At 36.2% G+C, this 26972-nt stretch overlaps 1 protein-coding gene across 5 annotated transcripts in view; it reads right to left on the bottom strand.

Annotated features, from left to right (window-relative positions):
* Zcchc6 (zinc finger, CCHC domain containing 6) overlaps positions 1-26972 on the bottom strand; it is a 71908-nt gene that overhangs the window by 21993 nt on the left and 22943 nt on the right. For all 5 annotated transcript variants that reach the window (XM_013031774.1, XM_013031776.1, XM_013031778.1 and 2 more), the window contains exons 11-22: positions 23337-23489; positions 20054-20234; positions 17407-18479; positions 16532-16682; positions 12917-13003; positions 12077-12177; positions 9657-9714; positions 4615-4718; positions 2642-2731; positions 2143-2256; positions 1891-1968; positions 1025-1202 (exon numbers count right to left, since the gene is read on the bottom strand). In XM_013031774.1, the coding sequence (XP_012887228.1) occupies positions 1025-1202; positions 1891-1968; positions 2143-2256; positions 2642-2731; positions 4615-4718; positions 9657-9714; positions 12077-12177; positions 12917-13003; positions 16532-16682; positions 17407-18479; positions 20054-20234; positions 23337-23489 (2368 nt within the window). The remainder of the gene's footprint in view (positions 1-1024; positions 1203-1890; positions 1969-2142; positions 2257-2641; positions 2732-4614; positions 4719-9656; positions 9715-12076; positions 12178-12916; positions 13004-16531; positions 16683-17406; positions 18480-20053; positions 20235-23336; positions 23490-26972) is intronic.

Raw genomic sequence — 26972 nt, 5'->3', positions numbered from 1 at the left:
ATTCAGTCTGTTCACAGACTGCTAAAGTCTGGAAGGCAGAAGCTGTTACTATGTCTTTATTTCCCATGCCTAAACCAGGGCATGGGAGCAGGTTGTTAGAGTTTTAACAATGAATTTATAAATGATATCCTAACTTCATAAATACGATGCAAAGACACTGGAAGACAGTGTGAAAATGCTATTGTTTGTTCCAGAAACAAGGACCAAAGCTGAGCATGTAGCTTCTGTTAAGTAGACATAGGGCCCTGGATTCAATCCCCAACACGGGAAAAAATAACAATGTTCAGTTTATTGAACTTTCGGAAAAAAAAGTCAATATTTATATGTAATCATTTAAAGGTAAATGCTGCATTAATATAAAACATTGAACCTGAAAATTCATTCATGTCGGGGCTGGGTACTAGGCAGGCAATCTACTACTTGAGTTATACTCCAGCCTTTATTTTCTATGGTTATTTGTGAGGAGGACTGTACTTTCTGCCTGGGATGACCTAAGCTGCAATTTTCCTACTTACATTTTCCCATGTTGCTGAAGATGACAGGCACACACCCATATATCCAGCCACTGGTTGAAATATAGTCTTGCAAACTTCTTTTCAAGACTGAACTAAAAACTCTGATCTTCAACCCTCTAGTAGTTGTGATTACAGGGTGAAGAAGCCACCATGGCCATCTGAAAACTCATCCTTGAAGCTTGAAGGCACTCTTTAACTCTCACATAGAATGGCCTAAAATGTCCTATTATCTATATAAAAACTGATTTATTGCTACTGCTAATTTATTCTCCAGTAAATATGTGTCCAATCGGAGTAAAAGGTTTGTCTTGGTGAACAAAGATGTTGCCAACTGTGAGGGTTCCACAGTAGGCAGTAGCCTTTTAAAGATAAAACATTTAGACAGGAAATGAAAAAGTCAGAGAAGGGTCACTAGCAGAGGCTCAATGGCTGCCCTGGAAGAGCTTTGCTAGGAGAAAAAAATATAGTCACTACAAACTCTAAACTCTACCGAAAGTTTTTATTTGTACCTTCAATAACAATGTATTTTGAAGTCCACTGCTTCTTAAAAGTAGTAAGCAGACTTTTTCTCCTGATGCTAATAACATGTTCTTTAAAATCAAAATCCTCTGTATAGAAACGAAGAAGTCCCAGCCATAGCTGCCCAACAGATTCTGTATTTTTTCCATATTCTGGCCAATAGTTAGGCTGGAAACAGAAGAAAACAAGAGATATCACACTTGAGAGAAAATTGCTAAAAACAATTATTGACGTGTATCTTAGTGAGAAGATTTGGACTTATTTCTAATCAACTGAAGTTTAAATATGTAAGAATAAAAGCATATATCACTTTCATATTTTAAATTGCTATTTATATCAGTTATTCATCTCTACCCTTTTATTTGAAGATAGGAAAATGTCAGTTTTAAGTGACAAATACCGTAACATGTAAGTGGGAGAATCCAGAAGAAAATTCTAAGAGCCCTGGTGATGATGGGCCCATTAAATCTCCATAATTCAAAAAACATACAGCAAATATTTGTTCCTCTGGAATAAAGTTACTTAGCTATTCAGAATTAAAATGTTAAAGAAATTCTGGACAGACTGCCTGCAAACTCATTTGGCTTAACAGAAATATTGCCATTTCAAAAGAAATACCTAATACTTGCAGTGTAAGGGATGGAGCCCCATGCTTTAGGCACCTGCCAGACCTAAGTGCTCTGCTGTCAAGCCACATCCTCAGCTCACAAAGGAAACATCAGTAAATGATAATTTTTAAAATTAAAATAATATAAATAAATATAACCGACAATAATACTGTTATTGACCCTGTACAGTATACTGCAGGTAACTTTTAGACAGTAATATAGGAAATTTTTACTTTTAAAATACATACCAGCTCATCTATTTGATCAAAAAAATAAATATTCCAGCCATCAACAAATATTTCAGGTTTCTTTTCACCTTTGTATATCTGAAATTAAATTTTGAACTATTATTGAGGGTTAAAAATTTATTGCATTGAATAAAAATCTTCTAGGAAAATATTTAAACATTTAACTAAATAACTCCAAAATTTTGGAGAGAGGAGAAGGCTCAGAAATAACCCTGCTTTATAGAAGAGAAATGTAATTTCTTTAAAAAATACCTCTTGAAGGACAGGAATAACTGGTGGATTCCTCTGCTGGAGGAAATACAGCACCATAAGAGTGTATGCATATGATGATAAACTACCCCTAGATGCATCACCAATATCGCACATCTAGAAAAAGAAAACAAAGAATAACTGAAAAGTTCCCTATGGATTTTGCTATTCTTGTAGTCCTCCAATTATCATAAAAGTAAAGCAACTTATTTGAGAAACTAATGTGACAGACACTCTTATTTTCAATGGTTAAAATATTTTGACAAAATCAATCAATTCAAACCAACCATACTAAAGCCAACAAAATAGTGGACTATCAGACATACAAATTATCCTGTAAAATTTCATAGAACCGAATTTTGGCTTCTGGAAAGGACTCCTCAAGTAGTCCTAGGAAGCACTGACATGTCTATGGTACATTATGAAAACAGAATTATGTTGTAAATAAGGTGTGAAGATGCAATGAAACATCCTGATAAATCAAAAGAAAAAGCACACTCACCTTTGTAAATACTTTCATGGTATAGCACAAATATTTCACTCTGGGATCAATGGCTGAGTAAGCAGATAAAAGCCGTGTGTTATGAAGGGCCTGTTAAAAAGGGAAATTGTACTATAAGGCTATAAATTAGATGAAAAAAAGTTACACTGGAAAGGTTTGCAATGTGATTATTTTAAAAAGTCATTAAGAGCCATGTGCCAGTGGCTCAACTCCTGCAATGCTAGCTACTCAGCAAGCTAAGATCTGAAGATCTTGGTTCTAGACCAAGTAAGAAAGTCCTTGAGACTCTTAATTTACAACAAACCACCAAAAAGACAGAAATGGAGATGTTATTTAAGGGTTAGAGCACTAACCTTAAGTGAAAAAAGCTAAGGGATAATACCCAGACCCTGAGCTCAAACTCCAATATTAGCACAAAAAAGAAACTAACAAAAGACATTTTGATTTAATTTAACCTTTTCTTTCCAAGGACAAGCTCTATTCACTTGCTAGATAATAAAATTATCTGTAGTAATATCTGACCTTATGAACTCTATTTGTGGTCTGAACATCTAGAGGAAGAGAAATTAAAATAAACAATTGTTTTTTTTTAAGTAGATATAAGATTCCCTCTCTTCCATGTCTCCATGGCATAATTTTAATAGAAGGTTCTTACGAGCAACAGGGATCAATCCCCTAAGAACATGAGTAAAGCAAGTGTGAGAACAAGAGAGGTGGAAGCATCTGGATTGAGCAGTGCCCATCTGTAGGTACACAAGTATATCCAATGACACAGCCTATTCTCAAGTTATTGCAAAGTTTATGACAATCAAAATAGCTTGCTATATCATTTTATGTGAGTGCTAACATAATTAAATATTGTTTTAATATTATATACACACACACTATATATATATATACACACACATACACTATATATGTATGTATATATATATATGGTTTAAAGGAGTGTAACTCAATGCTTCACACATACTGATCAAGTACCCTACAGCTATATCTGTAGCCAGAGTGGATATTGATATTAACTGATTTTTATCCCCAGCCTCAGAACATTACCAAGCACAAACAAGTATGCATAAATAAATGTTGAAACACTGAGTGAAATAAACCACATATATCATTTAAATTATGCTTTTATTCAAAAAACTTAAAAAAAAAGCCTTCAGTTGAGGGCTGACTTTATATATATGTATGCTGATATCTCACACCTATAATCCTAAGCACTCAGAAGGCTGACCTCTAGAGAATGTAGGTTTGAAGCCAGCCTAAGTAGAAAAGTCGAACAGATTCTATTGCTAATTAGCCAGTAAAAAGCAGGGCTGGAGGCTCAAGTGGTAGAGTGCTAACTGAGAGTAAGCAAGGCAAGTAAGTGTCCTTGAGTTCAAGCCCCAGCACTGGCAAAAACAAAACAAAACAAAATGAATACACATACATACACATATACCATATTGAGGTTTGTATTCAAGGCTTCTCACTTGCTAGGTAGGAACTCTGCCACTTGAGTCACACTTCCAGCTTTTTTGCTCTAGGTATTTGTTAAACAGAGTATTGATTTTGGCCTAAGTGGGGCCTGGACTGTGATCCTCCTATTTATGCTTTCTGCTGTAGCTAGGGTAACAGTTATGAACTGCCATACCCTGGGCTAGCCTGGAACTACAGTCTTCCTGTTCTGACTCCAGAGTAGCTAGAATAAGACATGAGACACAGGTGATCAGAAATGTGTGTGGGTATGTGTGTGTATTTGTGTGTAATCCTTTCTTCCTTTCTTTTTTACAAACCTTGTCTTAAAGATTTGACTTCATAAATGACATTCATTCCCCTTAATTTTCCCAAAGAGGAACCTAAAGAAGACTTTGGCATGGTGGTACATAGCTATAATTTCAGCACTTTGGAGGGAACTGAAAAGTCGATGCCAGTGGAGTCTATATGGTCATATCTTGACCATACAAACAAAAACAATGCAAAACTCTTACCAATGTGTTATACAAACTGATATCCACTTCCAGACCACTTCTCAAGTGAAAAAACTTCACAATTGGCACTTTTGCTGTTGTAATAGGTAAGATGTTTCTTAATCCTAGGTTGGAAATAAATACAGTAAGATTAAATACGGCAATTGTGAATAACAATTCTTATACTCCAATTTAAAATAATATACTTTAATTTTGGCTTGTTTTACTCTGCTTATTAGTGCCATCATTTGAAAAACTTCTATGAAACACATTGAAATTTGAATCACAAGAATAATAAAAGGCGGCTAACGGTCCTCCAGAACATATGTGTGAGTATAGGATGATTATTTGACAAACACCAGAACAGATGAAGCTAATACAGACTATGAACATGTGAGTCCTACTCACTCTCCATGTGACCATATGTAATCTGGAGAAAAGTCTACACATTCTCAATACAGAAGTTACTCACCAAGGCTCTTGAAATTAGGAAGGTTATAAAGGAATAAAGTTTGACAGAGAAGAAGGAAATTATCAGAGCGAGGCTTTGAAAAAAATATAAAACCAGCAAAGTTGTGATAATTGTATACAAAGATTTTAGATACTGTTTAGGGCCCTTCCATGGAATTGTGTAGGCTGTAGTATAGAACTGAAAGAATGCAATAAGAGGGACAAGAGGTGGAGAAAGACTCAAATAGAGAGCCTACATATCCTCTGAGATCTATCCTAGAACACGAATATCAAGGCATAAGTCAGGAAGAATCACTGGCCACATCTACTTAAGCAATATCCTGGCAGTGGACAGACTGGAGACACAGAAATGGATCACTTAAAAAAACGTCTGGGACTGAACTTTCATGGAACAGGAATGCCAGATATGAAGCAAGACATGCTGTAGAGACCTATATTGGATGGGAGGAGGGGATACAAGTACAGGAGAGCTATTAACAGTTAAGAGCTACTATTTTCTGAGCACCTACTGTATGACAGGGTTATTTTAAGGTACTCTACACACATTTGTCCTAAGATCTATCATTCTTACCTTATTAAAGAGGAAACAGAGGCTTACAGAAATTCACTTAGGAATACACAGTTGGTAAATTGGGAAACCAGAATTCAAGTGAGTCAAGACTGACTCCAAACTTCTATTGAACTGATTAGCTCAGCTAAGGATCATTTCACTGATTCTGATGATTTATGGATATAAACTGTCAACAAACTACAGAAAGGACTCAGAAGGTAGGGCAGGTAGTGATGGTAGTTGAAGCAAAAAGGAAGTGGTAAAGAAAACAAGTTCATCTGAGTTATCAGTTTGTGTTTCTTCTGAGAGAGTAGTGATGTCAGGAAGTCAGATACATTTTGATCACATATGTAATCTGGGAAAAGAGTGTAAATAATAGAAATGTTTCACTGGGCGTCAGTGGCTCTCGCCTGTAATCCTAGCTACTCAGCAGGCTGAGATCTGAGGATGGTGGTTCAAAGCCAGCCTGGGCACAAAGTCTGTGACTCTTATCTCCAATAAACAACTCAGAAAACCGGAAGTAATGCTGTGGCTCAAGCAGTAGAGTGCTCACCTTGAGCTGAAGAGCTGAGGGACAGCGCTCAAGCTCCAAGTTCAAGCCCCATGACCGACAAAAATAAATAAATAAAATAGAAATGTTTCAAGAATATGATCTGTGTAAGACATACAGTAAATTTAGCTTAAAAGGGTTGGGAATAGGAGCAAAGAAGCTCATATTTAGCACATATTTAGGATATGCTAGGACCAACACTTGAATGTATGGTCTTTTTAAAATCTCAAATGATAGTGCTGTTATTTCCACTTGGAAGATGAGGTATCACATGTTAACAAGTGATGCTCTGCGATCACACAGGTAGAAAGTGGGGAGTCAAAATTTAAAGCCCGAGAATAAGATTTTAGAACTTCCATCAACTGTTTTGCTGTACTGCCTTAAAATGAGATGTTTTTCTTTCTTTTTCAATTAGAAATTTGAAACTATTGACCATAATTAGTACATACAATCTGTTCTCTATAATTTATTTTCAGCACATCATCCTGGTATCATTTTGTAATTTCAAAGATTTCCTTTATGTCTTGAATTTCTACCCTCTTCCTTCAATTTTTCAACTTTTCTCAAATGATTTTTACTGTATTCTTGTTTTTGATCTCAGTATCTGTCTCCTAACTCATTCTAACATACACAGAATTTCTTTCAGTGCAAAAATTTACTTGGCTGGGGTGCTGGTGGCCCATGTCTGAAATCCGAGTTAGTTAAAAGCCTAGTAGAAGCAGAAAAGTTTGTGTGACTCCATCTCCAATTAGCCAGCAAAATGCTGGACAGAAGGAGCCGTTCATGTGATGACTGCCAGGCACAAGAAAACTGAATGTGCCTGAAACCCTCAATTCAAGCCCAGAACTGGTAAAACAACAACAACAACGACGACAACAAACAACTCCAATTTGATTGACAACTGCATACATTTCTAATTGCTTGTTAGAAGATGATACCATGTAAGCCCCTCCCACAGAAGTATTCACTGCAAACATTCATATTTCCTAAGTGCTAAGACATCACCTGGAACCCTTTCTTCACAGTTCTAGGTACCAAGTTAGTTCCCCCCCCCCACTTCTGGAATCACTTTTGGAGAGATTATCTATCCTGTCACCCAGATTACACCTTCCTTAAGAGAGATTACAAAGTTGCCTTAAAAAAGGTAGTATCTTGGGCTGGGAAGGTGAGTCAGTGGTAGATTGCTTGCCTTGCCTCGCAAATGCATGAGGCCCTGGGTTCGATTCCTCAGCACCACATAAGCAGAAAAAGCCGGAAGAGATGCTACGGCACAAGTGATACAGTGCTCGCCATAAGCTGAAGAGCTGAGGGACAGTACCCAGGCCCAGAGTTTAAGCCCAATGACAGACTCCCCACTCCCTCACCCCCCGAAAAAAGGCAGGTGCTGGAATTTTGCTATTCAGTGTATACTGTGCTGGAAAATGACCTGTGTAACTGGTGGGCTGCGACAGGAGTGGGAAAGTGAAGAAAGGGGGGTAGCCTTGTCCAAAACAAAAATGTACTCATTACCTGACTTCTGAAATGGCAATCCCTCTGTACGACACCCAAGTAAGAGCAAATTATATTAAGAAAAAAAGGTAGTATCTTACCTATACTGGATGTTTCATGGGAAAAAAATATGGGTCCCAAATATATAAAGCTTTTACCTAATTCCTACAAGTTTTTACTTTAAACTCCTCTCCAAATGTAACAAATCATCCTGCTATCCTCAAAAATGCACTCCAGTAATTCTCATGCTCACATCTATGTAATTTTGAAAAGACTCCTCTTCCTACCCTCTTCAAAGAATTGTCATCATTGTCTGAGCGTGTAACACACCTAGCTCATGAATTACCCAAGCAACAATTTCTCCCACTATCTCTCAAAAAAATTTAAGGTATTTACTATATATATACACATATATATATATATGTGTATATATATATATATACACACATATGTATATATATATACATATATATATATGTATATATATATACACACACATATATGCATATATACTCACTCATTATATATACTATATATGCTATATACACATAGCATATATACTCATTGTATATACTACACTATATATATACACACACATATATAAACTACATTCTCACTAAATATACTCACTATATATACTTACTATAAATACTCACTATATTACATTGGTACATAGTTCATGGGATAATTTTACATCTCTTAAAACTTAATTCTCTAAGTTGTCAGAAGAAAGGCAGAGATTTTGTGTTTGTCATCTAACAGACAACTGAGCACCTAATTAGCACTCAGTTAAATGTCTTTAATGATATTAAGTTTAAACACAACCTTGTTATTAATTTTTATACTATTTAACCTGCATTTCACCATTATTAGTCATTTCTTTTTCTTTTCTCTCCCTCCTTTTTTTTTTTTCCAGTTGTGGGGCCTGAACTCAGTTTTCTTGTGCCTGGCAGTCATCACATGAACGGCTCCTTCTGTCCAGCATTTTGCTGGCTAATTGGAGATGGAGCCACACAAACTTTTTCTGCTTCTACTAGGCTTTTAACTAACTCGAATTTCAGGCATGAGCCACCAGCACCCCAGCCAAGTAAATTTTTGCACTGAAAGAAATTCTGTGTATGTTAGAATGAGTTAGGAGACAGATACTGAGATCAAAAACAAGAATACACAGACCATTTTGTATTCAACTTCATGCTCACCACATTAAATTAAATCACATTTAAAAGATTTCACTGTTAACAAAATCCAAAGCTGCCTTTTGACAGTAAAAAAATGTTATTTCACTTTTGTATACAACTTATAGAATATATAATTTTATAGTTGTAAATACTTTAGAAATAACCCAGTTCAATTTTCTTAAATTTCAGTAGAAAAGAGATCAAAAATACTTTAGAAATAACCCAGTTCAATTTTCTTAAATTTCAGTAGAAAAGAGATCAAACAAAATTAAGTGATTTGGTCATAATTATACGCCCTGGTGAACAATGTATGTTAAATACATTGTCAGACAAGGGAATGTATTTATCAACACACAGACTTTTGATTAATACAATGCCTTATCAACAGGTAGGCTTTAAATTATATAATGCCAGTAATGTAAAATTATTCTCCAAATTTCTTGCCTGTCTGGTATATGGACTATCTGGAAATAAAACACCTAGGCAATAACACACACACAAATTTTCACTAATTCCTCAACCACACCAAGTTGATTTTATTTTCAATACTAGAGTTAAACTTTTGAGGTCCTACACATGGTAGGCAGTTGTTCTAGCCATACCTCCAGCCCCATACAAAGTTATTTAATGACACTAATATTGCAAATATTCTACAAGTAAGCCACAATTAACTACAAAAATATGCAAAAAAAAAATAGCTGAGCACAGCAGCATATACCAATAACAACTACTTGGAAGACTGAGGTAGGAGGATTACAAGTTCAAGATAAGCCTAGGATTTACAACATCCTCAAACAAAGAAACAAAAATCAAAAAATAAATATACCTGAATGTTTTCTGAGGACTCTTGCCAATTCTTCAATAGTTCTCACACAGTCCAACCCCTACAATAAAGATGGCACAAACTACTGAATCAAGTTAGAATATGGGTTCCTAAACTGTTCTAAATTTATATTACACTCACAAATAATAAAATTTAAAGTTCTGAAATAAAATTTTAAATTAATATTTTAAAATTTAAATCATGTACTCTATATATACAATATACATGCATATGACATTGAAAATACTGAAAATAGGAAAAATTCTGTAAATATATAATTTCCACACACACACATATAATATATATATATATATATATATAAAATGTGTGTTTTTTTCTCTTTCAGAAGAATATCAGAGGCAGTTTTCATAGGAAATATCTGAAAACTGCCAAATATTCTATAAACTCATCATTTTTGGAAGTATAACAACAAACAGCCCACAAATGAAGAATTTCCAGAATGGTCTGTGAACTGTGGATGAAGATCATCGTTCTTTTGCTATGTATGTGCAGAAGATATATGGAATGGTGGTGGGGGGAGGCTCGGTGCCCCATTTTATTCATTAACAGTTGATGTCTTTCTTGCTGAATATAGTATTTCACCATAGGCCTAGCTGGAATTATAATGAACAAATAAAACCATATAGCAACTATAAATAATGTCTTAAATAAATCATATGTAGAATAAAAACCCTTTTTTCTATATATATTTTCATTGTAAAAATACTGTAGAGAGGGGTTACAGTTACATGAGTAATGAGTACATTTCCTATTGAGCATTGCTACCTCTTCCTTTGTTAAAAATCCTTTTGATGGTTATACACATCACAGAACACACTTTAATTCTTTCTTAGGAATTCCCTAAAAAAAAAACTATAACCACATGAAAAAAATTCATAAAAATACATAAGCAAGGTTTTATCTACCATAGAAAACAATGGTAAATTCTCGTAGGATTCACATTATTCACTAAATTCTGGGTAGATCACTTTTGGATATTTTCCAAATCAGAAATGCAGACTCAAAACTAAAGCATAGGCCAGGCACTGGTAGTTCATGCCTGTAATCCTAGCTACTTAGGAGGCAGAGAGCTGAGGAACGTGGTTCAAAGCCAGTCCAGGCAGGAAAGTCCGTGAGACACTTATCTCCAATTAACCACTAGAAAACCAGAAGTGGTGCTGTGTCTCATGTGGTAGAGCACTGGACTTGAGCTGAAGAACTGAGGGATAGTGCCCAGACTCAGAGTTCAAGCCCCATGAAGGAAAACAACAACAACAACAACAACAGCAAAACTAAAACATAAAAGGCTCTTGAAATCTATAGCAGGAGCATTCGTTTTGATATACAGCATTTGGACTACTGCTGAAAATACTAAAAGAGAGCTGGGATGTAGCTCAGGAGTACACAAATATAGAAAGAAAAAAAAAAGAGGTGGGAGGAAACCAAGGGGGGTAGGTAGGATTCAGCACTTCTCAAGGTTACCTGTATACGGACTTTATGCTTTATAATGCCTTCAAACATATCAGAACCTGACAGAATTGTTCCTTTTTGTGGGCCATTGACTTCTGTTACAACTACTATAGCTTGCAGTCATAGAGAGACAAGAACCATATATAATACATAAAGGAAAGAGCATGACTGTTCTAATAAAACAGTATTTACAAAACCAGACTGTGCCAAGAACCATGGTTTGCTCTTGCTATCCACAACCCAAGTTAATATGCACAAAAATCTGAAGCAAGAGGATCAGAAAATATCTTTATTTTATATTGATGATGTGAAGTTTGTCTCAAATTCAGGTTTTTTTATGTTTACTTTCTATTTTATTTTATATTTATTTATTTTCTTGTCTGGGTCTGGGCCCTATCCCTCAGCTCTTTAGCTCAAAGTGAGTGCTTTGAGTCACAGCGACACTTCCTATTTTCTGAGTGGTTTATTGAAGATAAAAGTCTTATGGTATTTCCTGCCCAGGCTAGCTTTGAATTGTGATCCTCAGATCTCAGCCTCCTGAGAAGATAGGATTACAGGCATGAGCTACCATGCCTGGCTTTCTACTTTTAAGGTTTTTTCTGTTTTGTTTTGTTTTGTCATTAGTGGAGCTTGAACTCTGGGCCTGGGCTTTGTCCCTCAGCTCTTCAGCTCAAGGCGAGCACTCTACCACTTGAGTCAAAGCGCCATTTCTGGTTTTCTGGTGGTTTATTGGAGATCCGAGTCTCTTTCCTGCCTGGGCTGACTTTGAATCATGATCCTCAGATCTCAGCCTCCTGAGTAGCTAGGATTTTAGGCATGAGCCACCAGTGCCCGGCTTTCCAAGTTTTTTAATGTACCCAAGTATGTCAAGCCTTGATTAAATGGAAAATAGCAAGCAGTGTGGGCCAAATCACAGTAACACAGCAAATGAAAGTTTTATATGGTTACTGTACCTCAGCAGTTTCATGTCCATTAATTGTCATACAGACATCAAGGTCACTCTGTTTGAAACCAAATCCATTTTTAGAGGAGCCAAACAAACTCAGTTTAGTTCCTGTTGTAGATATAAAGTATTAATTATATTGAAATAACACAATAATGACTCAAAAGTACCCAGTTATAAACTATCTGTTCTGATAGTTGAGTTTTCTCACTAGGTAACCATTGATTCTAGATTATGCATTTTTCTCTCAAAGTTTATATTCAAATACAAGCTAAATATGACATTAAACACTACCAGTTCCACTTTATTCTAAAATTCAAGATATTTCAAGAAATATTTGGGTCTCAATGTTTAGTAATTTAAGGTTGTGGTTTTCTAAATGAATATATAGCTTAAATATTAGGAATTTTAACAATCATTCAAAATGAAATTCACTTGTGGTATCTGTTGTGAGCAACGTCCTAGCATGTTAATGTGTTTTCTTAAACAGCGATTTGATAGATCAAAGTTTATTCTTGGTAGCATCACAAAACAAAGTTTTGATCCGATAATCATCTTAAGGTTGTTACTGTCAAAATTAATGTTCTTCTAATACATATAATAATGGGCCAGACACTAGTGGCTCACACCTATAATTGTACTCAATAGACTGAAATCTGGGATCGTCACTGAGCTAGCCACGAGACTCATATTTCTAAGTAACCAGCAAAAAGCCATACTGCAGGCTAGTGATTTAAGTAGCAGTATACCAGCAGCTCTGAGTGAAAAAGCTGAGAAAAAACATGACTTTGAATTTAAGGCCCATTAGCAGCACAATGAATAAACTAATTATTTTTTTAAAGCTACTTACCTGGAAAATCCTGCTTTATGAAACTTTCTAAATTTTGCCGAATATGCTCACGAGCCTGATCTTCTAAAACAGTTGGAGAAAAATCCTCTAAGATAGACAAGTTGAAGAAAAGGAAAAAAAAGCCAAACTATTATTTGTTTGAAAAAGATGAAAAATGCTTTTTAAAAAATAAAACTTACAATCTCCAAAATGAATAAAAAAATCTTCAGAAATATGTTAAAATGACAACTTACAGAATGGGAGGTCTCTGTCAACTATATATCTGATAGGAGTCTACTATAACTAAAATATACAAGGAGCTCAAAAAACTAAACCCCCAAAGAATCAATAAACTAATTACTGAATGGGCAAATACTAAACAAACACTTCAGAAGCAGAAGTAAAAATGGCCAATAAATAAAATACATAAAGAAATGGTCAACATCTCTGGACATAAAGGAAATGCAAATCATAACAACAATAACATTCCATCTCATTCCAGTAAGAATGTCCATCATCAAGAATACAAATAACAAATGTGAGGATGTAAGAAGAAAAACCTTATGCTATTGGTGGGAATGTAAACTAGGAAAGCAACTAAGGAAGGCAATATAGAGATTCCTCAAAAAACAATAAACAGAATGATCCAGTGATACCACTCTTGACTTTTATCTAAAAGATTGCCAAGTCAGACTTTAATAGACACCTGCATACCTATGTTCACCACTGCACTATTCACTATAGCCAAGTTATAGAAACAGACCAGATGCCCTACAATTGAACAACAAATGGATCAAGAAAATGAACTCTAGGAGATGGAAACAAGAAGTTTTTTTCTTTGTTATCTTTTTATCTTGTTTGTTTATGTATCTGTCTTTGGGAGGGAAAGGGGAGACACAGAAATGGAGGAAAAAAAGGGTTATTAACAAAGGCAGCAGTGGTATTCACTAGACACTATGTTGAAAATGAACTATACAATTTGTAGGTGGGAATAGGAAAGGAAAACTGGGAGAGAAAAATAAGAGCCAACATTGTCCAAAAAGAAACATACTCTTTTTTTTTTGGGTCCCGTCGTGGGGCCTGAACTCTAGGCCTGGGCACTGTCCCTCAGCTCTTCAGCTCAAGGCTTGCGTTCTACCACTTGAGCCACAGCACCACTTCTGGCTTTTTTTCTTTTTGCTTATGTGGTGCTGAGGAATCGAACTCAGGGCCTCATGTATGCAAGGCAAGTGCTCTACCACTGAACCACCTTCCCAGCCCCTAGAAACATACTGTTTACCTGACTTAAGAAACTATAACTTCTCTGTACATCATCTTTCTAATAACAATTTAAAAAAAGATCAAGAAATATAGACATATACAATGGTATTATTCATTCATCAGGAAGAATAATACAATGTCATTGCAGGAAAACAGATGAACTGGGAAAAATTATGCTTAGTAAAGTCAGGCTCAGAGAGATAAAGGGCACATTTTTTTCATATATAAAACTATATACAGGTCTGTAACACATATCCACCAACAAATTGATAAAAGTATGATATACACAATAGAAGATTCCAATAGTGTAATTCCTTTGTACAATTAACATATGGTGCTATATGTAAATATCTATGATCAAACTGACTAAAGTATAGTATACAACGGGGCAGATTTCAATAGTATAACTTATTTGAACAACTAACAATTTAACAAAATGGATACTACTAAGCAGAAACATGTATTGTTTGAGAGACATGGGAGTTAGAGAAGGAAGATGGACAAATGGGAGAGAGGAATGGTGGCAAATACCGTAATAATATTTAACGCATATATGTGAAAATGGACTAAGATACTTGAGAGGATGTATTGGTGAAGAATGATGGAAGGAATGACTCAAACCAAGATGCACTGTACACATAAACCAATATGTTGAACTGAAACCTCTTTATACAATTACTTAAAAGTAACAAAAAAGTTCTTAATATTTTGAAAACAAAAAGTTTTGGGCCTTCTTAGCAGAGATCATTAGCAATATAAAATAAATACTGACTTAAAAAAAAGTTTTATCACTGGGTATTGGTGGCTCATGCCTGTAATCCTAGCTGTGGGGCACATGGGCAGCAAAGATGGCAGTGAGAGGAAGTTGAGTGGGTAGTTAAAATCTGATTGGATAAAGCGTAGGCTCATGATAGGTTTACAGTGACTGGTTGGTTCCTTTTCCTGCCCTTTAATGCTGCCTGGTTTTTTACTTTAAAAGGTGCTTGCTGTGTGGTAATAAAGGAGTTCTTGCTTGACTTGACACCCTGCTGCTTCGGATTGTCTCCAGGGCTAAGGGAGCTGGGAAAGGGCAAGCCACGCACTTACCTTTCCTCGGACCTGTCAATCTTCCACAGGATGGCAAAGACCCAACACCTAGCTACGTAGGAGAGATCTAAGGATCATGGTTCAAAGCCAGCCCTGGCAGGAATGTCCCTGAGACTCCTATCTCTAATTAACCACCAGAAAACTGGGAGTGGTGCTGGGCTCACCTTGAGCTGAAGAGCTCAGGGAAAGCACCCAGGACTAGAGTTCAAACCCCATGACTCCTTCCTCCTGCCTTCAAATATTATCAAGAACTTCAATTGGAATGGAAACTAATCATTAAGTCAACACTTTGGCGCATACAAGCACTGATAAATCACAGCATAGTGATACTGAAATTTCCATAACCCAATCTCACCAATAGGTAGATAATCCAAACAAAACATCAAGAAGAAAATCTCAAAAATAAATGTCACTGTAGGTCAAATATATTTTTAAGAGACACCTACAGTTTCTCCCCTAGCAGTTCTACAACACATTCTCAGCAGCACAAGAAACTTTCTCCAAAATAGATGGTCTTGGCACATAAAACAAATCTTAGTGAATAGATCTCAAGGGAGATTTACTTCCAATAAGAGAAGCGAGGAGTATGAGTTACTTCCTATTAGCCTGGGAATACTGCTTGTGCTACTAAATGTATCTAGAAAAACATTTCAAGGAATACAAGGTAGAAAATGGGAGACGTAAGAGGAACTGGGATGCTGCTCAGTGGTAGATCACACTGAATGTGTATAAGGCCCTTAGTTTGATTCCCAATACTAGAGTAAACATTAAAAGAAAGAGTAGGGGATGGCTCTAGTTCAGTGCTTGACTAGCAAGTATGAGGTGCTGAGTTCAAATCCAATATGGCCAAGAAATAGAGCGGGGGGTGGGGGTATTTTATTAAAAGATACTCTCTTCTTTCCTCTCTTTATTTTTTTCCCCTCTCTTTCTTTAATATGTATTGTGTCCCAAATAGGACAAACAAGACAAAGAATACAACAGATACATTGGACCTAGAGTGTTAACACAACACCTATTCCCTGAAGACTTCAAATAAATAATTTACTCAAATAACTTACTATAGGGCTGGGAAGGCGGCTCAGTGGTAGAGCTCTTGCCTTGCATGCCTGAAGCCCTGGGTTCAATTCCTCAGCACCACATCAGCAAAAAGAAAAAAGCCAGAAGTGGTGCTGTGGCTCAAGTGGTAGAGCGCTAGCCTTGAGCTGAATTGTTGAGGGACAGTGCCCAGGCCCAGAGTTTAGGCCCCATGACCAGACCCAAAAACAAAAACAAAAACCAAAAAAAACTTACTGTAACACTGAATGCAAACTTGATCCAAGATATTTGAAAACTTGGGTGTTAGTGGTGGCAAAGGTTCCAGCTGGATTCTTTTGAAGTCTTCTGGACAGTCCTTTTTTAGATGACCTTCTCGTTTGCATAAGCTGCAAACGACTGTAGGAGACTAATACAGCAAAGCAAAACAAGATGGTAAATTAAACAGCATATTTATTTACTAAATAAAGGGAGATATGTAATCTATTTTTTTTTTCTGGTCATGGGCTTTGAACTCAGGGCCTGGCACTCTCCCTGAGCCTCTCTATTCTTAAGGCTAGAGCTCTAGCACTTGAGCCACAGCGCCACTTCCTGTAATCTATTTTTTAAGCACACATTTTGAAAAGAAATGAAATGTAATGTGCCACCATTCCAAATGATTCGAGATGGGGATATACTTATGATATCCTCAAGAGAAAAGGATAGTTACTGTCACCATTCCCTTCCTCCTATGCAGATTTCCATGAGTATTAAAAGGGGGAGGGGTGATCATATTAGGAAAAAATTCAGATTAGTTAGAAATAGAAAAAACAGGAAAAAGCCTATTCTAGTATAAATTGATATTATATTAATTAAAATTATTATTTTTTTTGTTAGTTGTGGGGCTTGAACTCTGGGCCTGGGTGCTGACCCTTAGCTCTTCAGCAAAAGGCGAGCACTCTACCACTTGAACCACAGTATCACTTCTGGTTTTCTGGTGATTAATTGGAGATCAGAGTCTCATGGACTTTTCCTGCCTGGGCTGGCTTTGAACCATGATCCTCAGATCTCAGCCTCCTGAGTAGTTAGGATTACAGGCATGAACCACTGGCACCCAGCCCATTAAAATGTCTCCTACTAGTGGCAATGGTTACCTTGCCTTTGGTGAAGATAAGTTTACTAAATTCATAGAAGAAATCAGATAGATCCACAGATGAATTTTCCTCACATATATTTTCTTCTCTGAGACTTATGTTATTAAGCTCTATGAGTAGAGTTCCATCTACATGCTTTCCACAGTCTTTTAAATCTTCATATTTAGAAGGATCAAGTAATTCATCATCCTCTTCAGATAAAGCATCCTCATCTCCTGATCCAGTATAGGTGTTGTCTAACTCATCTTCATTGCCAATGCCATCACCTTCTTCTTTTGGGTTAATGATGAGTCTAGGTTCCTCTTCCTCCTCCTCTTCCTCATTAAAGTGAATGATTTCTGATGCCTGGCCTTGGACTGAAGGGTCAAAGTGGTTTATAAAGTCTTCTCGATCATTGGTACTTTTTATATGCTTTCTATCAAAATCAGCATTGTCATCTAAAGGAACAAATCCACCCCCTTCTTCAGTTTTAAGATTTTCAATGTCTTCTACATCCCAATCTGTCTCGCAATTATGTGTGCTATTGCAAGCTAAAAGATCTCCATGCTTGTTACTGCATAAATTTTGATCATTGGTAGTCAACAGATGTTTGCTTGTCCTTCTGATTTTCTTTCTTTCATTTTTACTTCCTGTTTTTTGATGGTGTTTTGTGACTTTCTCACTATTTACATCTGTCTGCTTAAGGCCTGAATTTTCCAAGTGGGCACTGAACTGTACATTTTCTTTGTTATTCACTGGTGGGCTTTTAAAGTTTTCAGTAGTCTCTTTTAGAGTAAGTGGCTGTGCCTTACAAGTGTTTGAAGTTGAAATGGTAGTAGCACCAGGACCTTGAGCCAAATCTGAGTTTTTGAGCTTATCATCTTTTGCTTGGATATCTGGATCATGATTTGTTGTTTCTGTAGAATGTTCTGAAATGCATGTATTAGGGCTTAGAGGCTTTGGAAGGCTGGATTTTGTAACTTTGTGTGGAAGAGCAAAATATTTATATGTTGTCCTTAAACAATGAAGTATATATTGAAACACAGGTTGATTATTTAGAGTTCTTGCCACATTTCTTTTAACAGAGTAGGGATCTGTAATGAGAAAGATTCACCACATCATATATATGTACTTCATGCTTTAAACCTTAATCTATTAATAGTACAAAAGCAGACAACAAATAAACAACAGTAAAATTTAACACATATCTTATGCTTTTAAAAATGAGGATGATGGGCAGGGAACAAGAAGATTCAGTTTAGGACCAAAACCACCAATGCTTTCTTAACATAGGCTCTATGAAGAGAACCCATACTGTTCATTACCAGGACCCCTTCCATATTTCCGCTCTATAACTGAGGAGGTGGGAATAACTTCATGAATGTGGCTCTCACACCTTGGGGAAATCAGGTCTTTCTGACAGGCTTCCTGCTGAGTGCTCTGCTCCCACTCAGCCAGGCCTGCGGTGTCACGCTTACCTCCACTCTTCTGACCTGGAAAGCCCCATCACTGAATTGCTTGGCCTGAGTTTCAGGGGTGAGAGGGAGACACCGGGAGGAGACACCACTTCTCTCAATCTTTTTTCCTCCCCTAGAACTCCAGCAGGTTAGGCAATTGGCCAGAAGAGCTGAGCCAGAGAAACTGCAGGGGAGGGTTTAAAAACGTGAGATCCCCATGACTGCATAAGGAATTGATGCAAAATGCAAAAAAAACCAAAACCAAAACCAAAACCAAAAAACCCTCTCTAGTGCAACATAAAGCTTGAAAAAAAATCAAGCAAAAAAAAAAAAAGAATTTCATTTAGGAGGTCCTTTGAAATATCAAAAGGAAGAAAAGTAAGGTTTCTAGGTATTTCAAACACCTGAATTTGCAAAGCTGAGAAGAACTAGAGTCCACTTATTGACATTTATATAGTACAGTGGTTTCAGTTAAACAGACGTCACTAAAGGGAGTGGTTATCGTTAGTTTCTTTCCATTTTAATGACAACTATCTGATCCCTCTACTGAAAAGTAATCCAACTAAGAAAGTCATTTTTTTTTTTTTTTTTGGGTCTGGTTGTGGGGCCTGAACTCTGGGCCTGGGTGTTGTCCCTCAGCTCTTCAGCTCAAGGCTAGCACTCTACCACTTGAGCCACAGTGCCACTACCGGCTTTTTTCTTTTTGCTTATGTGGTGCTGAGGAATCGAACCCAGGGCCTCAGGCATGCAAGGCAAGTGCTCTACCACTGAGCCACCTTCCCAGCCCTACGAAAGTCATTTTTTCATGACAAAAGTTATTTTCATTATCTTTGCAAAACTAAACAGCAACAGCAACCTATAGAATGATGAATTTAGAAATACAAAAGTGAGGACAGTAAAGAGGAAAGGAACACTCACAAACAGCTGAGGAAAAGGCTTTATAACTGTTTAACTTGCTAAGAAATTTACAAAGGACTCAGCTAATCATTATTCCAGCTGCATAATAATTATTTCATTGTGGAACTTAAAAAACAAGAGTGAACATTCTGGTCTCTTGGAATGACCCAATGTAACACAAAGAAGACTGTAATATTTAATTCACCTTTAAAATAGGTCTATCTTAGGAACTGAAAAGAGACTGAAATGAAAAGCATGCTGTCAGAGTGGCACCTCTTAGAAAGTGAAGGGGTGGATTAAACAGCTTGAGATACCTTCAATAGCAATTCTTTTTTTGGGCCAATCCTTTGATTCCCGAGATATAGATTCTTTGACACGAATACTTATTACTAAATCAGCCAAATTAAATTCTAAAGCATAGAATCGCAGCAATTCCACCCAGAGCTGCCCAACTGGCACTGAAGGCTGATGTTTTGTATCAAACATTAATGGCACCTATAAACAGCAAAGAGAAACACAAGTTATTTCAAATGCTGGCTCAACCTAAAAAAAATGAAAGATCATTCAAACAAAAATTTAAAAAACTTAGCAAAGACATAAATTTGACAATCAATCCTGATAAATCAAATGCTATATTCTATTTTGCTTGCAGTTAAATAATAACACTTCAATTACAGTCTTTGCTAAAATCTAGATATTATCACAGGAACTAGAAGATCCATTTTACCTAACCAGAGAGCATATTTGGTTTTGAAGTCATAGTAACAGGTAGAGCAGCCCCTGCATAGGTTGCTAATGTGCTCAGCATGGACCTCTTTCTGTTACTGCTGCTAAAGCATAACGTTACAGGTGCAGATAGAAATCCAGAAAAGGACAGTAGCTAAAGGCATAGAGAAAAGGGAGAAAAAATTCTTCTCATAGCCCAGATAGCCTATATCACCACACTAAATCTGTTAGTGGTCACTAGTTTTAAAGTTAAAAAAAAAAAACAAAAAACAAACTCTGTTTTTACAGTCACAGACTTTTGACAAATTTAAGCACATTTGGTACACTGAAAAGCACTCAAATTCCAATAGAAATTCTGCCACTCCAGAGCTCTTAATTGCTCTGCAACTCAGCACATTCATTGATAGTGCATCACAGTGGCTTTTGAATTGGGATAAGCTTAGTTTTGAAACCCAAACTCTACCAAGTTCTAGCTGTGTATGATCTTCATCAAGGTCTATAACCTGTCTAAAACTTAGCTTCCTCATCTGACAGACGGGGATAATAGTACCCACCTCATAGGGTTGTTGGGAGGACTGAGTGAGATAGTATCTGTAAAGTGCTTAGCACAGTGCCTGGCACACAATGTTCAAAAAATGGTCGCTATCATTATCTGCAGAGTAGGGATGATACCACCTATAACACAGGATAGTTATGAGGATTAAATGAGAAACAAGGGAAAGCATCTGGCAGACGTGGTTGCTCTCTGTACTTTTTCAGTTAGTTTTTTTTTAAGTAAAAGAAATTCAAAATATCATTGAAACACAAGGTCACAACTATAAGATGCTCTTAGAGGTAATCTAGTTCAACTCCCATATGTTACAAGAGAAGAAACTAAAGCCCCAAGAGTTTTTGTGGCTTGTCAGTAGATTGTACTGCTTGCCGGTGGAAGAATAAAATCTGATTCCAGCCAGTGCTTTGTTATGACACATGCAACTTTTACAATGTCTAAAACTCACATAATTTCAGTAGTGGCAACATAATGAAATCTCTCCAAATAGCATTAAAAGAAAACATTAAATGGACCTTTTCTTCACATTATTCCTATAATTTGTACTGAAAGAAAGTTTAAGACAAATTTGTCTCCAATCATACTTTCTCACATCACATTTCAAATAAGTGGTATAGTATTTCATTAATTAGTAAATCTCAATTAGAATTCTTCTGTCAATTCAGAAGTGATGAAAATGGAAGTTGTCTAGGTCCCAAACAGTACAGTTGAGGACATAAAGAAAACCTCCAGGAATTAGATCTTTATTAAATTTCATCTCTTTATACACAGCCCTTTTCAGCTTTACAGAAGATATTTTTAAGCATCTCACTGAAATGACTTGAAAATACTAGAACATGGAACTTTATATAAAAGACATTTTAAATGTGTAAACGACCAGCACTCAACTACTAGCACTCAAACTGGCTTTTAAAGGTAGAGAACATTTCCTTTTTGAATAAATTAAGAACAGAAGCTAACATTTACTGAGTGCTCATTGAGTGCTTGGCACTGAGTTAAACATTCTATAAATCAATGACCCTATGAGGGAGTACCAATATTATCCCCATTTGTAGGGAGGAAACTGGGACCCATAAAAATTAAGTAACTTGCCCAAGGACACACAGCTAGGAAGTGGGAGAGCTGGGATAAAAACTCAGACAGTCTGGACTGGATCATCAAATAGAAAACCTAAGTGGAGCTGTTATAATGGAAAACAAGATGATGTAGCACCTCTCCCTTCTTCCCCTAATACTTAAAGATTCTAGAAAATGCTACTGGAGCATCTATGATTTACCACTGTCTTTCATTTTAGGCATGAATAAACCGTGGACAAGTACATGACTTTGTCAAAGTAGAGCTATAATTAAAATAGTTGTCTCATAAGTGTTTTGTGGCAGTTGTTGATACTTTACTCCAAAGGGTTAAGAGAAGGTCATGAAATTTCAGATCATTCACCAATGAGACAGTGTCTTAGAAGTAGTAGTAGTATAAAATTACACGGAACAAATTTTCGCTTGAAATTCCAATGACAATTTATGTGCAAATAACTCTGCACTCCCAACAATATGGGAACAGTACATTTAATCATGTATTTGTTTACTGTTATTTTAATAATGTGGTTAACGTTCTATATACTTAAACCAAATAATACCATGTAAGGCCTAAGCTCTTTTCAGAATATATAAGGATTTATTTACCATTCAATTCTTAATAAGTTTCCATATGCAGAAGAAATCATATCAATAAATGGATTTAATTATCTAAATTTTTAAAAAAACGTTTTCTCACTACTTTTCTTTGGAAAGTACTAAATCAACTAGGGAATGGAATAGTCCTGAAATACCATGGAGGGTCTTCAAAAAATTAAACATTACTGTATGATCTAGCTACTGCTAGGTATGTGCCTAAAGAATCAAAGTGAACTTCCTATAGAGATAACATATCCATATTTATCACCTTATGCCATTCACAATAGCTAAATTATGGAATCACTACCCTAGGTACCCATAAAGGGATGAACTGATAAAGAAATACATGGTATCATATAAATACAATGGAGTTTAATTTAGCTATAAAGAATGAAATAATTTTGCTGGCAGGAAAATGAACAGAACTGGTATCATCATGTTAAGTGAAATAAGTCAGTTTCATAAGGACAAATTTAGGGAAAGAGAAAAAACACCACAGTAAAAGGAGGGCTTGGGATATGACAGAAGAAATAAAAAAAATAGTTAAAAGATGGTTAAACACTGAAGTAGGAAGACTAATCAACACATAAATTCTACATTTGACAAATGAAATAAAGCACCAACAGTATAATTAGAAATGAGAAAGCAGACCTGTCCCCTCTTAACTGGCATTTCTTTCGGTGTCTCTTCTTTCGCTGTGTTTATGTCCCCTGTAGCATTATCAGTATATTCCCAGACCACGAAGTCATTCTCAATGTCTTTAAGATTGAAATTGCCTAGTTTGTTTAATGAAAATCCTTCAATCTAGGAAAAATTGCATAAATGTTATTACAGGGTACATGCATTTTGTGGCAATTATAGCACATTAAAAATCACTGAAGGAACGAAAGGCTAATATATTCATAATGTATAAATTATGAATGCAAATAAATAAGACATCATTTATAGAATATCTGAGATAAATAAAGGGTATTTTTGTAGAAAATAAGACTATATCTGGTTTAGAGCAGTTCTTTAAAGCTTCAGTTCCTATATTCAGTCCCCAAACACTTTTTTTTTATGTCAGTAACGGGGCTTGAACTCTGGGCCTGGGCACTGTCAGCTCAAGGTGAGTGCTCTACTGCTTGAGCCACAGCGCCACTTCCCATTTTCTAGTGGTTTATTAGAGATAAGAGTCTCATGGACTTTCCTGCCTGGGCTGGCTTTCCACCGTGATCTTCAGATTTCAGCCTCCCTCTGAGTAGCTAGGATTACAGGCGTGAGCCACTGGCGCCCGGCCACACATGGTTTAAGAGTCTAATTTTGGAATATTCTATCATTATTACCTCAAATACCTTCCTCTTTTTTTTTTTTCATATTTCAGCTACCCACTCATTACAACCTTGAGTAACTGCCCTACAATTCTCAGATATTTTCTTTTTTGCCATATACCTTTTTTCTCTTTCTATGAAATTCATGTAAATAGGCTTTATGCATTAATGTTTTATGTTCACTAAAACTTAGTAGTTTGTAGTTGTAGACTTCAGGAGGCTAAAAATTCTCTGATGTCCTTATTTTCAACTCACAGGTTGACTATGCCTTTAGTTAGAGAGTACTTTTATAAGTTCTGGGACAGTTTACCATTGTGATTCTACTATATAGAAGCCTTGCTGATAGGATGTTTTTAGAAAAGGGAACACCTTTAGAGATTAGGTCTGTCCTTTAGAGAATCTGTGCTCTAAGACTATGACTCCTTGAAGTACTTCTTAGCTCTTCTCTGCCCATCTGGTCCCCTGCTTAGATGAGGAAGTTGGAGGGTACACACATATTATTAATCCCCTAGGTGGATGAATTAAACCACAGGATTTAATAAGTATTTCCTGAGGGAAGGCTTTTATTAAAAGAATGCTCAAGGCCTGTAGGATTTTTTTTTCTACATTTTGTCTCACCAAGCTAGAAGTTTTCTCCAATTCTTGACCTCAAAACATAGTAGAATTTCTAGAGGGAAGTTTCACAAAAGTTTAGGAGATTTCCGCCCTCCCCCCCATAAATTTTTTTTTTGTAAAAATTGATGTTTAAATTTTTTTCAAAACTTAACTAATGAAATTATATTTAGAATACTTTCACTATTTGTTATGTAACATATCTTTAATATATGCTAATAAAGGTAAGTAAATAAATGAGTAAATGAAAATATTGTACATCATCTTCATAATGCAAGATGAGGACAATAACCATCTAATGAAGAAGATTCCTATTTCTTGACACTCAGGCAAAAGAATTATTCCATATGGTAAGCCCTGGTTAGGTCCCAATCAAAGAACAACTGATTTTCAATAGGTATTTTTAATTTAACCATTGTATGACTTTTTCACAATTAAATAATAAATTTAACAATAATAATAATAATAATAAAATAATAATATTTGAAGTGTGTTACATCTGAGAAAAAGTTATCTTCAAAATTTTCACAAGGGTCTAAGTGTTATTCTGGGAAGGCAAAAGTGGCCACCAGCTCAAACCTTCCTAACTTCACTCACTTCAGGGAGCAGACTACTGAATTGAAGTAGGTGTTAACTTTTCACCTTGTCAAACTATTCCTCCAGCAATCTGTCAATTATGTCTTTATATATTTCTACTCTTATATGGCTCTACCCTGGTGGAAAGATTTAGGGCTTCTGATCTGTCAGCTACGGATTACTGTATTAGCCTGCTCCCTAGTTACTGAGGCAGCAGCTAGACCTTAAATGTCTGATGCATCTATAAAAACTGTGGTTTTAGTTGATTTGGCTTTTTCTTGTGAGGGCAAGTGTGAAGACTTCTATGATCCTTCCATGTTACACTTAATCTGGTTCGGGAGGTTAAGGGAAATGTGCTGGGCTTTTATACATTAATAATGGTCTAGTTCTTTGTATCCTTTCTTTTATTTTACCTCCTATTAAGTTCAGGTAGCTCTCTCTAGGCCTATGAATAAAGAGGAATGATCTTCCTATCAGTTAGCTTCAGGGCAAATCAGATAAAAGTAACTATCAATCCCTGGTTCCAAGTTTTGACTCTCCACCAAAGTTTGTCTTGGTTTAGTCCCCAGAACATGATTTTATATTCTGTCTAACTTATTAGCTGATATTTGAGAAGAATCCCTTGGTTTGGAGTTTACATCTCTATAATGTAAGTGGATATTGACACAATTTTGTTATTATTACTGTTGTTTGGTGGTATTTGGATTTGAACTCAGGGTTAATGCTTCCTAGCCAAGCATTCTACCCCTTGAACATTTTTTTCCTACCTTATAGGAAAAGCTTTGTATGCATGATCTCATTTGAGCTTCAGAAAAACCTAGAGGCTTAGAGATCAACTAGCTCAAAGTCAAGTGGCAAACAAAACTTAGATGAACACTGCTCCAGGACTAATAAACTTTAAAGCTACTCATTTTTCTACCATTTGGCCAAAAGTATGAATAACTATTTGCTAGAGATTTGTTTATATAATACATAGATCTGCTAAATAACATCAACTAAAAAAAAACTAGTAAAATACTATTGTTGGAGGTAAAAGATAATGAAAAGACAGGGATAAACTGAGTTAATATTCAAAACACACCAAATAAAAAAAAGACCCACAACATGTTCTGACCTTGAGGCCTTTACATGCTAAATTAGTGCTCTCCCTTGAGTATTCACTGAGGCTCTCACATCCTGCTCAGGCTCATGTCTCAGCCATGATCTGACTTCTTTAGGCTTCTCTTAGTTGGTGGGACCACAGGAAGAACCACTATGTTCAGCTTCCCTCCACTGAAACAGTGTGACAGATGTTTCTGTGTGGGCTACCCTGGAAGAGCAATTCTCCTTCTTTCACCTCCCATATATATTTTGGTATGAGGATATGAACCACTAATACCAGAAAATTTCTTTTGGAGACAAGGTCTCACTACATAGCCCAGACTTTGAACTTAAAATTCTCCTCCTACAGTGTCCTATGTTTTAGGATTACAGGCATGCACCACCAAGTCAAGATTAGAATCTTCTTAAAGGAGGATAACATCCTTTTGACTTTTTGGATTGCTTGCTTTTAAATCTTTTTATTAGGCCTTTTTTGTGGGCCTTGAACTCAGGGCCTGGGCACTGTTCCTGAGCATTTTTGCTGAAGGCTAGGGCTTTACCACTTTGAGCCACAGCTCTACTTTGGGTGTTCTGGTGGTTAATTGAAGCTAAACTCTCTGGCCTGGTGGCTTCAAACTGTGATCCTCAGATCTGTCTGCTGAATAGTTAGGATTACAAGGATAAGACATCAGCGCCCGGTCTTTTTAAA

This window comes from Dipodomys ordii, unplaced genomic scaffold (genome assembly GCF_000151885.1).
Source record: "Dipodomys ordii isolate 6190 unplaced genomic scaffold, Dord_2.0 Scaffold143, whole genome shotgun sequence".
NCBI lineage: Eukaryota > Metazoa > Chordata > Mammalia > Rodentia > Heteromyidae > Dipodomys > Dipodomys ordii.
Note: the sequence above shows the minus strand (reverse complement) of the source record. Positions and strands in the feature narration are given on the sequence as shown.